General features: G+C 37.6%; 1 protein-coding gene across 11 annotated transcripts in view; it reads left to right on the top strand.

The window, feature by feature from the left end:
• The window catches only part of Tcf12 (transcription factor 12), a 296,372-nt gene that overhangs the window by 126,718 nt on the left and 153,558 nt on the right, over nt 1–16,096 (top strand). For all 11 annotated transcript variants that reach the window (XM_031345466.1, XM_031345461.1, XM_031345467.1 and 8 more), the window contains one exon: nt 3,360–3,462. In XM_031345466.1, the coding sequence (XP_031201326.1) occupies nt 3,360–3,462 (103 nt within the window). The remainder of the gene's footprint in view (nt 1–3,359; nt 3,463–16,096) is intronic.

Raw genomic sequence — 16,096 nt, 5'->3', positions numbered from 1 at the left:
GTAAGAAGAAAATTAGAGGAAAGGTCAAGAGAACGAAAGACAAGATTGACAAGTGTTGGTAAGCATTTCTGTTGGCATCTGGATAGAGATTGTCAGTGCATTGAAAAATTTAGAACAGACAGAAAAAGAAATGATGCAGTTCAGCTCTTGTTAATGTTGAGAACTGCCTTATTGATATGTGTGTGGAAGGGAACTAAATGCCTGAATTCAAAAATAACTTTTTAAGGTATATACCATTTATTTGCATTTTAATCATAAATACATTATTCTCTTAATGTAGTGCCCTTAAGCTTTTTGACAGTTTGATAGAACTAAGCAGATGTGCATACAAGTTATTGTTTCCTTCTGGTTTGGATTAGGTTGTATTTAACTCATGCACTAGATGTAATTACTTTTATGTGTTTTGATACCTGCTAAACTATCTTGCCAGCCCCATAAAATACTTTTCAAAATCGTAAGAAGGAAGTGGGAGGGAGGAAGAGAGAATAATATGCATAAGAATTTATAGAGAGATGGTCATCTGGGTGTTTAGTTCTATCACTCTCTGCCCTATTCTCTTGTGAAAGGGTCTCCTACTCAACCTGGAGCTAGGCTCATGGCCAGTAAGTCCAAGCCATTTCCCTGTGTTCTTTCACCCATAGTACTAAGGTTATGGGTGTGCACAGCTGTGCTTGGCTTTGTCTTTATATGAGTGCTAAGAATTTGAACTTAGGTTCTCAGTTTTAAACTATAAATGTTCTTACCTACTGAGCCAACTCCTCCCAACCCCCTGAAATTAAGATTTAAAAAATTTTGCTAAAAGGTGATGAGCACATACCTGTAAAAGTCCTAGGTATTCTGACTGAGAAAGGAAAACCACTTGAGCTTAGGATAAGCAAGACTTTGTGGGTGATTGATTGATTGATAGTATAGATATATCAATAGAAGGATCTTGAGTTTTAAAAACTTTAGTTGATTATGTGTTAATTCAGAAGCAGCTCTCATTGATCATTTCAGTTCGGTTTTCTTATTTTAGCAAAGGCCAACATTTCTAATTTCTTGCAACATACAGTGAGCATAAAGTCAGAAAGGCACCTTATAAATAAATTTTATTTGCCGAACCAATGCTACTCAATGTTTACTTTAAAATGTTGTACTGGCTGGTTTTGTGTCAACTTGACACAAGCTGGAGTCATCACAGAGAAAGGAGTTTCAGTTGAGGAAATGCCTCCATGAGATCCAACTGTAAGACATTTTCTCAATTAATGATCAAGGGGGAAGGGCCCCTTGTGGGTGGTACCATCCCTGGGATGGTCATCTTGAATTCTATAAGAAAGCAAGCTGAGCAAATCAAGGGAAGCACACCAGTAAGGAACATCCCTCCATGGCCTCTGCATCAGCTCCTGCTTCCTGGTCAGCTCCTGCTTCCCTTGAGTTCCAGTCCTGACTTCCTTTGGTGATAAACAGCAATGTGGAAGTAAGCTGAATAAACCCTTTCCTCCCCAACTTGCTTCTTGGTCATGATGTTTGTGCAGGAATAGAAACCCTGACTAAGGTAAATGTATACGTTAAAACAGATATTTAAAATATTTTAATTGTTCCGGCAGAGGCAGATTAATCTCTGAGTTTGAACCTGGTCTATAGAACAAATTCCAGGATATCCAGGGCTAAACAGAGAAACCCTGTCTCAAAACAAAACCAAAACAAATAACAACAACAAACCAATTTAATTGCTTTAAAATTTAAACTGGAACTTTTTAATTTTCATATTTCTTCATTGTTATTTTCTGTTATATGAGTAATATGGCTGAGAATCAGCATTTTTTTCTAGAGTTAGTACAGCTTCATGATTTCAGCAAGTATATAGGCTGTATTGTCTTGTTTTCACACTGTACCTAGGAATGGCAGTGAGAAGGGGTGGCTGAAAGAATTCTGAGGTACATTGAATTGTGATATGTCAGTTAGTATTTGTACAATGTTAGTTTTTAGGATAAAAATAAACTTTAAGGGATGATTTTGTCTGGGCCATCCTGTTTTTTTGTCATTTTGGTTATAACAGATTGGACTGTGAGTACATCTTCTAGCATCACCATGTTGTGAATGTCGCTTGGAAACTTCTTGATTATCTGTCACATATGTATCACTGGCTCTGTAGTAGACAAATATAAAACCCATTTAATTCTGAGTTCGCATTCCCAGAAGATGAAAACTGAACAGTGAAAGCTGTGATGCACATCTATAAAGCAGCTGTCATGATTCAACAGTTACTTAGCCCTTGGAATCGAGTGTTTTTGTTGAATTAATATTTCTTTTCCACAGATGTAGTGAGGCTTGCCTTTTTTCCTTTAATGTCGTCTTGAATGTGTGTATTCTGGAGAATGATGCACGTTCAGTGATATAGCCCCTGGAGATGCTGTGTGGTCTCTCAATCAGACAGGGCAGGTTCTGGCTTACTTGGTTTCTTTTCAGTTTTCCTCATCTTCTGCCATGATTTTAAGTTATCAAAGGTTTGGCATCACCTGAAATTTCAAAAGTTAACTAGAAACACTATGATATTTGGAGGCAGTGCTGTGGTATATGTAGGAGTCTGAGAACCTCTTTCCTCAGTCCCTCACTTGCTTTTTAAGAAATTGTATTTTTGTGAAAGAAATATAACTACTGTGAAACATTCTTAGTGTTATTATTTTGTGGTATTTATGATTTTCTTTTCAAACCTATGGATTTAATGAGCCATTTTATTAACTGTCTTCTTTTTTTCATTTTTTTATAATGGCCCAGATTCCAAAAGAGTAAGAATAGTAACTAAGGAGGATTAGGAAGAGAGAAGCATTCCTAGTGCATTATAACTCAGAAGTATGATGGTGGGTTGGTTGTTAAGCTAATTTTTTTCTTCTTAATGATATGTAGAACTTTACTTTTGTATGCAATAGGAACATGTCCAAAGGTCTTTTCTTTTGGGTGATTTGAGGTCTTAGAGATGATTTCAGTGATGGTCTATTAGAATATTCTTAGTCTTTCTTTTCTCCAGAGGCACTGAGAAGTTTGAAGACAGTGGATTAAGGTTAGTTTGCCTCAGAAACTCAACTTTCCTTTAAGAGTAATAAATTTTTTTTTTTAAAAAAAAACATATCTGTTTATTGAGCCATTTTTGTGAGGGGATGGTGGTGTTGGGTGGTGTGTGTTTACTAAGGTTAGCACATGGAAGTCAGAAAGCAACTTGCAGTAGTCAGTTTTCATTTTCTATAATGTGGGTCTCAGGGATGGAACTTGGACTTGGAGGCAAGTGCCCTTCAGTGCTGTGAATGATGAAGAAGGAGCTCAGGTGCATTAAGAAGGTGTTCATGTACTCTCTTTAATATTTTGGTCTTTTCCCCCCTCAGGGTTTTACAGACAGCCCTCATTACAGTGATCACTTGAATGACAGTCGATTAGGAGCCCATGAAGGCTTGTCCCCAACACCTTTCATGAACTCAAATCTGATAGGTAAGTTGATGACGCTGTGTAAGTAGTCTTCTCAAGTGTCTGTGCTCAGAGAGCCCTTCTGTTACCATGTCCTATATAAATATGTGAAAGAAAGCTCCCAGGTGCTAGAGGGATTCGAGTTTTCCTCAATCTAGGTTGAGGAACCAGCATGTGGAAATCAGGGTCTTTCCTTTGGAGCACTACTAAGAGTGTATAAAAGAAAGTATTCATGATTTTTTTAATTTAGGCAGTGCCTTTGTGATATCATACATGGCAAGTTCTCTGAGCCAGAGACATGTTCTTTAAAGGGCACTGGTGGTTTACTATTTGTCTTACCAGGTATATTTGTGTAACAATTAAAAATGCCATAAAACATTGACAAATTTTACTTACTTAGGACCATTTTTCTTTGGATACATTTGATAAAAGATTAATATTTCATTTATATACTGTTATAGGGTCTCTTTAAGTGTTTGGACTTTTATTGAGGATGTGTAAAAGTGTCTGCAAGTGAAGTGAAGTTTGAAGGTAGACCTCACCTACACCTGATCTTTATGTTTTATCACCAGTCTCAGTGATCATTCTCTCTCCCTACCCCATGCAAAATATTCTCCCTTTATATGTCTTTCTTAATTTGAAGTTGTTCAGTCTTAAATAAGCCTCACATTGTGTTGTTATGCCCCAACCTCCAGATTGGATATCACTCTTTTTAAAAGGAAGTATTTATCCTTCTTATAAAATCTGTTTCAAAAGAATCTGCCTTGTAACAGTTTTTGTCTTATTTATACTATAGTTGAAAATATTCTAAATGCCTCATGTAGTTTATTGTATTGACTGCCATTGGCATCAGAAAATACACACAGTTTGTGTGATTGGCATTGATCTCACTACTCCTCACCATTGGTTCATTGTGATATTAGAGTAGGCCTTTGACAACTATGCTAATCTAAGCAGGTTACTCATCCAAAGTCCTGGTGTTCTACGATGCTTTCTAAGGGGTCTTAGCCTGTGCAGCTTTTGTTTTTCCTTCTTCTCTAGTTTCAAGTAGTGAAAGTCTGATAATCTAGTGTGGATTTGCCTATGGCAGCTGACAGTCTAAAGCAAGAATCAATTGAGCAATACACAAGACCTGTATACGCAGTAAAATGTGTACTGAAAACCACTGGCTTTCAACATAAGTGTAAGTAAAAGTTATGCTGATTAATGGGTCACTTCAGATGTAAAACCCAGATTTTAATTATGTTTAAAATAAAACAGTAATTTCACCAAAGAAAATTTCTGCATTTTGTTTTAATTTTCTGTAGAGTTTTCATTTAAAAAAAAAAAAACTTTTGTTTTGTTTTGTTTTGTTTTGTTTTTGGAGACAGGGTTTCTCTGTGTAGCCCTGGCTGTCCTGGAACTCACTCTGTAGACCAGGCTGGCCTTGAACTCAGAAATCCACCTGCCTCTGCCTCCCAAGTACTGGGATTAAAAGCATGTGCCACCATTGCCCAACTTAAAAAAAGCTTTTATTTACTTTAATATTTTTAAAAACTTTTTCGTCAAGCAGCCTTTGTACTGTATATAACAAGGCAAGTGGAAGTTGATAGAAAAGGAGACTGCCATTCTGAGATGTAAGAATTCATGACCACTCTTGAATGTGTAGCCTTCCTCATAGGCATGGCCCACACTCACTGCAATTCCAGCATACGCACAGATTTGGACCTAGGTGTGTATATACCAGTCAATTCTGAGCAGCTGTTAACTAAAAACTACTTCTATAATTCAGTTTGAAGTTCTATTTCCTCATTTGGAACCTTTATGGACATGTGTTTGTTCTTTTTTCTGTTTTTGGAGAATTATTGGAATACCTTTAAAGATTATCCCTACTCTGTAAATTTACATCTAATGTAAGTCTATAAATAAGATTTGTGAACAGGCTGATTTCTTCACTGTTCAAATGGAAAAAAATTCTCATTTATATGAACTGCCTAGTGTAGTGAGTCCAGTATGACTGTACAGAATGTTTTATCTACTGTATTTAAACTGCCTAATTTTAAAGTATTTTACATTTAAAGGGGTTGGGGAGAAATAACCTTGTAGATATTGATTAGGTAGATGCATTTAAAAAGGATTCCTTGCCTTTATTTGTAGTAAAATGATTACATAAGTATCTCAGTATGGCATCTTACACGAAGTGATATGCATAGCAGGAACTTGCTTTTGGAAATGAGCATTTTGTATAGTTCGGTAGGCAATTCAGCACGATGTGAGATGCTGTTTGAGCTGTGAATGTGGTTGAACTGTTAAGAACCCAAATATATGGATGTTAGCACTGGGTGAAGTTACAAGAGTCTCTTTTCTTTCTAGATGTAGGAGTGTAAGGGGGGTTTCAGTACTGGAAACACTCTTAGAGCTCTCTGTTGGTGTGTACTTGGTGTTATGACAAACATGGAACCATTGATACCTAATTCCTGCAACTGGTACCTTTGAAGTGCTGTGAACGGTGGATGCTGAGAAACAGAGAGAAGAAGGAAGCAGAGGACAGAAGTTGTCATTGCTGCCAGCATACTAATATAGCATTAAGCAGGAAGAGAAGTCACTCATATAGGAAATGTTATTCTTTTAAATATTATGTCCATCTGTAAATACATTTGTCTGAAGAAAGAATAGATGATAAAAGCGCCACTATCTTTCATGGTGGAGCTTTAAAAACTTTAACGATTACATTGCAAAAATCTAACAAGTCTTGGTAATAATTTGATAATCAATAATTTCCACAGAAAACTGCATTTCTATATTGATTTAGATATTTTGAAGTGTTTTTGAAGTGATTACATTGCAAAAATCTAACAAGTCTTGATAATAATTTGATAATCAATAATTTTTCACAGAAAACTGCATTTCTATATTGATTTAGATATTTTGAAGTGTTTTTATATAAGAAATAAAGCTATTATGTTATACTATGTCACTTTTTTTTTATAAATGAATTTCAGGATTATCCTGTTGATTTTTCAGTCTGCAATGCGAGAGGGCTTTTCTTGTTTTTCAAAAGAAACAAACACACCTTTTGGATGCATAACTAAATAGTTAATACCAGAGAGTTCTGTTAAAGCTCTGAGCAGAGTCTGGACCGTAGCTGTGACTTGCAGTGGTGTCATCATGCATTTTGGTTAACACAGCCTCCAAAACTTTGGCTCATTCTTTGATTTGTGATCCCCTCATTAATTTTCATCGTTTGCCTTCTGGGGTTGGAGAGAAGGCTCAGCAGTTAAAGAACACTTGCTACACCTGCAGAGGGCCTGGGCTTGCTTTCCAGTGTCTATGTGGTGGCTCCAGGGAATCTAACATCCTCTTCTGCCCTCAGGATACTTGGATACTTGGTGCACATACATATTTTTCTTTAATGATTGATGATATTTTGGATGATAGTGGTGCTAGTTTACTAATTGAACTAGGAAGTGGATTATTTTGTGGCATTGCATTCCCTCCATTCCCCATATGGTTGTGGAATGGGCAACTGCTTTCCCTATCCTTTTCTCCCATGTTGACAGGAGACATGCACGTGTGTCCTGAGCAGAAAGTGAGGCTTTGGTTCCTCATGAATTTTTTTCTAAGGCATTTACTTCTGTATCTTTAGAACTGCTATGTTAGTATTCTTTTAAGAGTGACATCAACATGTGGTAGAATAGAGGGACACTGGAGAACTATAAATTAGGGTTTGAAGGTAGCATTTACTTTTCTGTTAGGGTTTTCTAGAATATTCGAGGTATTCAGTAGTTCTAAGGTTTTATGATTCCATTGTATTTTCTGGAAATGGCTGAAATTAGAATTATAATTTCCATCTTGCAAATGCTGAAATGGAGTTAGAGGAAAATTATATGTGTGCCTGAAGCCATGGAGATAGTAAATGGCAAAACTGAAAGCGAGATAGCCAGTCTCCCAGTTGCTTCTACTTCTCATTTATATAGATACTTTTTCTTTCCTTACTGTGTTCACTTGGCCAGCAGTTCCTAACCATAATTACCTATATTTTGATCTTGATAAGTGACCATGAACAAAGTCAAATAACCTCAGACAGAATTTCTGTCAGTTCTTCTTAGAGGTGCAGCTTGCTCTTTTGTAAAAACTCAGAACAACAAGAACCTCTTAACCTTGGTTAGCCCACTACATCCAGATTTATATCTGTTCATGACTTTTAACAAATAAAAGACACCATTAGGCTCTGGAAAACTAGCTTTCTAGGAGAAACGTGCCAGAAAGTAGCTGTTCAGAGAAAAGTAAATGTAATGTAAAGTAAAATAGCACAGTGCTTATAAGATGGTTTTGTGTGTTTTTACAACTCATTTTATATATCTTGCTCGGCTCAGTACCAATCAATAGTCTAATAGTTCAGTATGCCATTTTTTACTGTAAGTCTCTCCTTACAGCTTTCGTTTCTTTACTGAAGTCTCTACTTCAGCTCCTTCTTTCTCTACTTCAGAGTTGAAAGCACCACTCTGGTAGGAGCCACTGTTTTGTTTAACATAAAATAGTTTGTGGGTTTTTAAATATTTATTTGTTTGTTTGTTTGTTTTTATGGAAGGCGGGCAGGTTCAAGCCCAGGTATATTTTCTGTGCATCAAGTATTTCAAACAATCAAGTTTCAAGAACTCTTTATACAATTGATATTGCCCACACTGGAATTTGTAATAAACCCAAAAGTATTATTGAGTCACACTAAAGTATAACAGAACTCTCACCCTAATGGTTTGATATATGTGACATTTTTTTTCTGAAATAATGAAAATGACAGTAATTTTCTTAAGGGAGCCAGTGTGGCTTAAGATTGACTTCATGGAGTTTCAGAAGGATGTCTTTGATGCTTTTTCAGTGTTAAGTCATTTCCAGATATCTAAAAGTATGTGGTCTTACTCACTGACCTGCATTCTCACGCCCTTTGATTTTTATAGACATGCATGCGCGCACACGCACACACACACACACACACATACAAACACACACATACAATGGCACTGAGAGAAGTACAAGTGAATGGGGCCTAGTTACCACTGAAGAGGCCAGAGCCTGGAGAATGTACATGGCCTAGTTCTTAGACCTCTTCAGCTCACCGCCCATTCCCCTGTACTGTTTTAGATACCATGTGTACTTGTGCTGGTTTTACTCTATAGCTTTTTCTCTCTCCTGTTATTGTTTAGCACCTTTATAGCCAGTCTGATCTGTTGAGTACACTTTACAGTTCTATCATGGCGTTGGTCTGAGAGATAGGTCTTCCTTAAGTCTTCTCAAGTCGTGTGTCTAACTCCAGCCCAGTGAAGATGAACTTAAAATCGGAGGCTACCTGTAGTGGGAGAAATGGCAGTTGCTGTGGCTATGTAGTCACTAGAGAACAAAAGCTTGAGAATTTTCTATAAACTTTGCAGTTTAAGTTCATTGAATTTTAGGGGTGCACCATAGCACACAGTTGAGTGTTTTGGGGGCATTTGAATTGAAGAAGTCACAGGGCAGCAGCATCAGTTCATACCGTCTCCATTGTAACAGCTCAGATTCATCGCTTAGATTCCTAATGATGATTCCCACATTGTTGAATAATGACTTACTAGTGTTTTATTGAAAATAAATGGTTATACACTAAATATGTTTAGGCTTTTGGAGTGGACAGGGCCTAACAATTGTTTCCCTGAGGGGCGGCAAGGTGGAACTATGAGACATGAAGGAGTCAGAGGACTAGAGATAAGTGAGTGCTACTGCCGTTCCCATGCTGTGTTTCAAAGCAAAGGGTTAGTAGTCGTTCAGATAGCTACCACAGTTTTTATGAGAATTTTAGTTAACTACTAAATAAAAATGAATTTTAAAACTCTGAAAGTGGGGTTTGAGAAATGATTCAGTGGTTAAGAGCCTTTGCAGAGTACCCAAGGTTTATCCTCAACACCCACATGGTGCTTCACAACCATCCAAATCTCCAGCCCCACGGTTTCTTATGCCCTCCTCTGGCCTCTGGCAAGCACCAAGCATGCATACAGTGCACAAACATATATACAGGCAAAACACCATGCACATAAAAAATGAAAAAATTAAAAAATTGAAAGCATGTCTTGAATTGCTTTTGTTTATCTTATATAGGTTTTACTGTTCAAAGGTTCTCACTGAATTCTTTTCTTCAGTTAGATTTTTATTTTGTCAAGTACATCCCATATTACTGAAGCCATGAGCTTGACCTAATCACTGGCATACATCTATCCTACCTCCCTAACAAGCACACTTGCACATATAGACACATAGCAAAGTCATGCAAAAGTAAATTCTATCTGACCATACCTATTACTAAGTGAGAGAGGAGCAAGTTTGATGATGAAGTTAGATGGAAAGACTCCTCTCCCTTCCTTTAAGATGCAAGTTGCAATTATGAAGTTCTTAAGCAGTTTTCAGGTTTTTACCAGCTGCAGGAAGCTAGCTCTGAAGGAAGAACATGAAGGGTTAGGTGAAGCTGTTTTGGGTCCCCAGGGTTAGGTGTTTTAGGCAAATAGCTCCTTAGAGAGAATCCTAGCTTAGAGCCCTCTGAGGTAACCAGAGAAAAAATAAGGGGGGGAGCATCTTAGAAATTAAATTGAGGAAAAACATCAGTAAGCTAAACCATAGCTTTTCTTGAATTTTTAAGAGTTCTGCCGGGTTTGTCAAAATTGCCCTGAATTTGATTAGAATTACCTGATTTGAACTTGAAATATATACAAAGAACCAGTAATAAATAAAAATGAGCCGCTATACCATCAATTTTTTTGTTTAGGAAAAACAAAGACTAGCTTATTAGTTAGATCATAGTAAATAGAAACATAACAAAATGAAGTATTTTAGAAGTGTTTTTTTTAATTTCTTAGGTAGCAATATGGAGTTCTTAGAGTAGGGCTTTTAAAAAAATCATGAAATCTAAAGGCAAACAAACCACTGTTTGCTTAAAAAAGGGCTGAATGTGAAGTGTTCACATCTTGACTTTGTTGCTTTGTTTCATCAGTGTGTCATCTGCCTGTAGGGTACATGTGTCTGCTGTATAGTCACTGATGCATGCAGAACTGTGCAGAGGGTCATGCTCGCCCACTGGGCCCCTTTCTGAGGGCATTTGTAATGGTGGCAGTATAGGGCCAGTGGAGAAAGCTAGAAGGGCTAAGATGTCAACTGGTATAAAGGCAATAAGAGTCTATTTTAGGAATGAAAGGGACATTTGGGTTCTGATAAAAAGTACAGATGTTTGAAAGTATTCTACAAAATAGTTTGTGAATGTACAGTAATGATTATTGATATTGTAAATAAAATAATCTATTAAATTCTGTGATCTTTAATTCTATAATTCTTTGACTCCAATTTCTTTATAAAAACATTTGTTTTTCTTGTCTTGACACAGGATATTATAAAATGTTCTTATTTTTAGTAATTTAAACCTGTGGCATGGTTGACATTTAGACTAATACAAATCATTTATCATAGCTACTTGTTCATATAATGTTCATATTTGTGTTGAGATAGATTCTAAGTATCACTGTGTTACCAACATAAACAGAAATTATCCTCCCCAGGTTCATTTGGCTTGCAGTTTTCCATGAAAATGTTTCATTGCTCATTTCATGTTGTTCAGTATTCTGACTAAGATCATTTTCACATCACCACAAGTCAGGGATGCGTATAGATATGACAGTTTACCACTGAGTGAACATACAAATGTGTCTCCATTGAACTCTAAAAGTAACAGGATTGAATAGCCATCAAACTGGATCATTATCGATGAAATACTTTCACTCAAGATGCAAGTAGTGAAAACATGTCTACTATTGGAATAGACCAACTCTGGACATCAGAGAGAGTGAGAGTCACCCCTGAATTCTCCAGCAGATTGTAAAGCTACAGCTTTCAGCAGGAGTCTTCATGGTGAGTGCAAGGATAGTGTATCTGATTATTGTCTAATAGAGTGCTTGAAAGCTGTGGTTCCAAAGCTTGGTAGTATTACACACAGCATGAGAGAGGTAATCAACAAAAGTAACCCGACTCAGGTCCAAACAGTGATAGTTTTGTGGAACTGATTATAAAGAAGGTTTTACTCTACAGACTGATATTTGCAGATATTTGATGCCTGGCTCGTTGGGAAGAGGACTGTGTTCTTGCCTTGAGCACACTGACAGAGTAAGGTAGCACGAAGCTGACAGACATGGAGTCATCCTGGTTTGTGTTAACAGATTCTGACCTTGTGAGTCAAATTTTAAATTTTATTGTAAAATCTAAACAAATGCTGTCCTGCTGGAGAAACTCAAGTTATCTTTTTCATAATACCTTAATTTGTTTTTTTTTACTCTTTTTATTAATTAATTTACTTTTTTACACTCCATATTTTATCCCTCCTTCCCCCACATCAACCCTATGACTGTTCCACATCCTATACCTCCTCCCCATCCACCTGTCTCCGTGTGGATGTCCCCACCCCCAACCCCACCTGACCTCCCTGAGGCCTCCAGGCTCTTGAGAGTTGGGTGCATCATCCTGAATGAACACAGACCCCACAGTCCTCTGCTGTGCATGTGTTGGGGGCCTCATATAAGCTGGTGTATGCTGCCTGGTTGGTGTTCCAGTGTCTGAAAGATCTCTGGGGTCCAAGTTAATTGAGACTGCTGGTCCTCCTACAGGATCCTTCTCCACAGCTTCTTTCAGCCTTCCTTTATTTAACAACAGGGGTCAGCTGCTTCTGTCCATTAGTTGGGTGCAAATATCTGCATCTGATACTTTCAGCTGCTTGTTGGTTCTTTCAGAGGGCAGTCATGCTAGGTCCCTTTTTGTGAGTGCTCCATGGCTTCAGTAATAATGTCAGGCCTTAGGACCTCTCCTTGAGCTGGATCCCACTTTGGGCCCATCACTGGACCTTCTCTTCCTCAGACTCCTCTCCATTGCTATGCCTTAATTCTTTCAGACAGGAAGAATTATGGGTCAGAATTGTGGCTGTAGGATGGCAACCCCATCCCTCACTTGATGTCCTGTCTTCCTGCTGGAGGTGGGCTCTATAAGTTTCCTCTCCCTACTGTCAGACATTTCATCTAAGGTCCTTCCCTTTGAGTCCTGAGAGTCTCTCACCTCCCTGGTCTCTGGTACATTCTGGTCCCCCAACCTCTTATCTCCTGAGGTTTAATTTGGTTTTTACAAATTTTGTTGAAAGTTTGTTTCAAGTGGGGAGATTAAAACTGTAGTGCCCAGCAAAAAAAAAAAAAATAATAATAATAATACATGAGTTTTAATGAAGATTGCTGCCTATGTTCAGTTTGACAAAACTTTGTCGGCTTAGGTTGTAGATCTAGACAGACTATAAAAATGGGGAAACATCAACATATGTTTATTTAGAATGACAACTGACTGCTTTCCAGCTTTATTTTCAGAATATTCAACCTTAACGCAAGCAAGTGTAACATTTGAGCAAATGAAGAGCATGCCTGTTATGTCTGGAAACAGGACATCTTTTCAGCCCTCCTATTCCTGACTGTTCTGATCTTGCTCTAGTTTTTTTGTCTTTACAGTGGAGCTTGCCTACCACAAGAGCTGGCTAGCTGAATAGGCATCTAGGTGGCTTCTAAGTAGAATGTGTTTCTTCACTCTAAACAGAGGCATAGAGAAACTGAATACTAGTTAGTTTTGAATTAGACTTCATGAAGACAGTAGTACCTTTGGCTCTGCCTAGAAATTTGTTGCAAGCCTTAAAGGGATGTTTTAGATTAATCGAGAGAATGTGGTGGCAAGTACTGTTGGTGGAAGACTACGCTGAAAGTGATCCGAGGACACCCCTGTCTTTGTGGTTTGTCTGTGTGGAGTAGCAGAATAAGTTGGTGACTTTGTTTACTTTTCTTGAAATTAATAAAACACTTTGTAAGTAGGAGAGGGCCAAAGGGAAGAGTTACCCCATAGGGCCTGTTTCCATGCCAGAGAAGACTAGAACCTTGAAGGTAATAATGGCCATTCACTTAGTTTGTAGCTTGTGCTTTCATGATGGAATTTGAAAGGAAAGCAGCCGTGCTTATGCCCTCTCTCTTCAAAACTGAGGGTATGACTTGTTCTTTAAGTTTCCAGTCCAGAAACAAAAGTTGCTTACAGCTGAGGACCTCTCTAGAGGGTAGTGAGCTGTGGGGCAGAAAAGTAACTCAGCACTGCTTTAGCCTGAGGTCTGACAATATTTACATATTTTGGTGATCTGACTTTGTAGTGATCTGGATAACAGCACAATGTAAAGGAACTCAAGTAGCATTTCAGGAATAGTCCCCAAGTAAGCTCTGCTTGCAGGTAAGTAGCTGCTTTGGCCAGTAACTTAGAGGAATGAACATGGTCTCCATGGAATGCCCTCAGCTGTCACCAAGCTACAACTTGATCTCCACAGCTGTTTGGATGCAGGCACTGTAGTGGGCAGCTAGGAGAGCTCACATTGCTGTGCTCCAGGAGTGTAGCACTTAAGGTTCCATCCTTTCACAAGGTCCTAGGGAGCCTTGATTGCATAAGGAAATAGTGTGTGTAAACATTTCATTTTTCGTGAGATTAATTTGGTATGACACAGCCTAATACTTTTCTTATAAGAGTTGAAATATTACCTGTCTTCACATTATATTGAGTGGTCTCTGTGTGCTAAACACTATGGTCAGGACTGTCAGAAGATGTTATCACCACTGGGATTTCACACTTTGTACTAAATAAGTTCCTAATGTTTAGAAGTACACAATTTTAATCCAGCACTCAGGAGACAGAGGCAGAGAGAGCTCTGTGGGTTCAAGGCCAGCTCAGTTTGCATAGCCTGTTCTTAGTCATTCCAGGCAAATAGTGTGATCCTTTCTTAAGAAGAAGAAAATTGTGATATAACCCACAATTTATGTTCTGGTAAATTTTCTTTATGACCACATCATAAGCTGTTAACAGCATTCTCACCTTTGGTCATCTTTAATTCTTCTAATTAAGGAGGAGACAAAACATTACTTGTCTTATGAAGTAAAAGGAGAAAAAGGAAGTAATAAAAGTAAAGTTAGCTGGGCCAGGCACAGGGTGTTGCACATTAATTTCCTGAGACTTCCATTTTTCCCTATCCTAATGTTTTAGACACTTATACTTCAGCTTTCCCAATGACTCCCTATTTCTTTATGTGTGACTCCTTACCACAGGTATTGGCTTTTGCACAGTGGCATTGACCTTATTTTCATCAATCAAAGAGGTTCACCTTTGACAGCTGCAACTTCAGATAAATTGCTTGGTAGTAGGTATTGGTTTATTTGAATTGTAGCCATGTCTTCTGGTGTAAGCATGCGATATTGTGATACTTAGTAAATTATATGACACTTTGTGAGTGGCTGTTCCTAACCTTTAAAGCAAGAGTACAATAGGGAAACATCTTGCCTACTAGATCTTTCTCTCTCTCTCTTTCTCTCCCCCACCCTCCCTCCCTCTCTCTCTCTCTCTCTCTCTCTCTCTCACACACACACACACACACACACACACACACACACAAATTGGTGAAATATATGTAGACCTGAAACAAATCCTTGGTATTGGTAATGACCTCAGTAGAGCTAAAGACTTCAGTTAGGGACTTAAAATTTTAAAAACTGTATTTTAACCTATAAGTAACTCTGGAAAAGCAGCTAGTGCTTTTGATACTGAGTCATCTCTCCAGTTCTGTACTTTGAAATTTTAATTACTTTTGGGTTCTGTTTTCTTCATAGAACGAGTAATGTTTTGTCTCCTCTTTAACAAAGGTGAGAATGGTGTTGATAGTTCATGATATGATTAAGATTGATACTCAGCAGTTGTACTATAGCCCATTAAATTGCTGATGTAGAGCTATGTGAGCAAATGAAACCCAAGTGTAATTATAGAGATACTAGCTTCTGAGGAAGGTAAAACAAAACAAAACACCACCGCCACAACAAAGCAACAACAAAAACCTCCTGTCTATGTCTTCCAAGGGTTCAACATTGAAATTTTTGATCTAGTAGGTTTTTGAGGTGCAAATTTGACAGTGATTGACATTGTCAGTAACACTGACAACATTGGCACCTTGGTTCTCATCTATTTCAACTATGGAAGTTACTTTGAATACAGTCAGACCCTATTGGAAATGAAGATTTATTGGCAGAAACAGAGTTTGGCAAAAATTATTTTAAGGGGCAATCTTGTAGCAGGATCTTAGAAAATGCTATTTTACCTAAATGTAAATTTTGCTTCTCTGTTTTATAATCCTGTGTTTGAAATGGGTTAATAAACATAATATTTAAAAAAATAGATCAAGTTTGATGGATTCCTAGCATTTGCATTCTGACCCGGGAGAAATGTAGTGTGTATGTTGGGAATCTGAGGTAAAGAGCTTGTCACCTAGCACAGGAAGGATGAGGAATGTAAGATGAGAGGGTTAGTAAGGTAAAGCTCACTTGTTATAGATCTGTCCAGTTCCCAGACTATCATTTACATAGTATCTTCGTGCATTGGCTCTACTCCAATTGTTTCTATTAACTTGATTATTTACATTTTTCTATTATATATACTTATTATATATATGCATGCATATACATGCTTCTCCCCAAGAAATAAATTTTAAAATAAAAACTTGTATAATTTCAAAAATGACTTTATAGATCACAAACACTAAAAAGCTCACAGATACTGTATCTGATAT

Source organism: Mastomys coucha, unplaced genomic scaffold (assembly GCF_008632895.1).
Source record: "Mastomys coucha isolate ucsf_1 unplaced genomic scaffold, UCSF_Mcou_1 pScaffold23, whole genome shotgun sequence".
NCBI classification, from domain to species: domain Eukaryota; kingdom Metazoa; phylum Chordata; class Mammalia; order Rodentia; family Muridae; genus Mastomys; species Mastomys coucha.
This window is presented reverse-complemented; position numbering and strand designations above follow the sequence as displayed.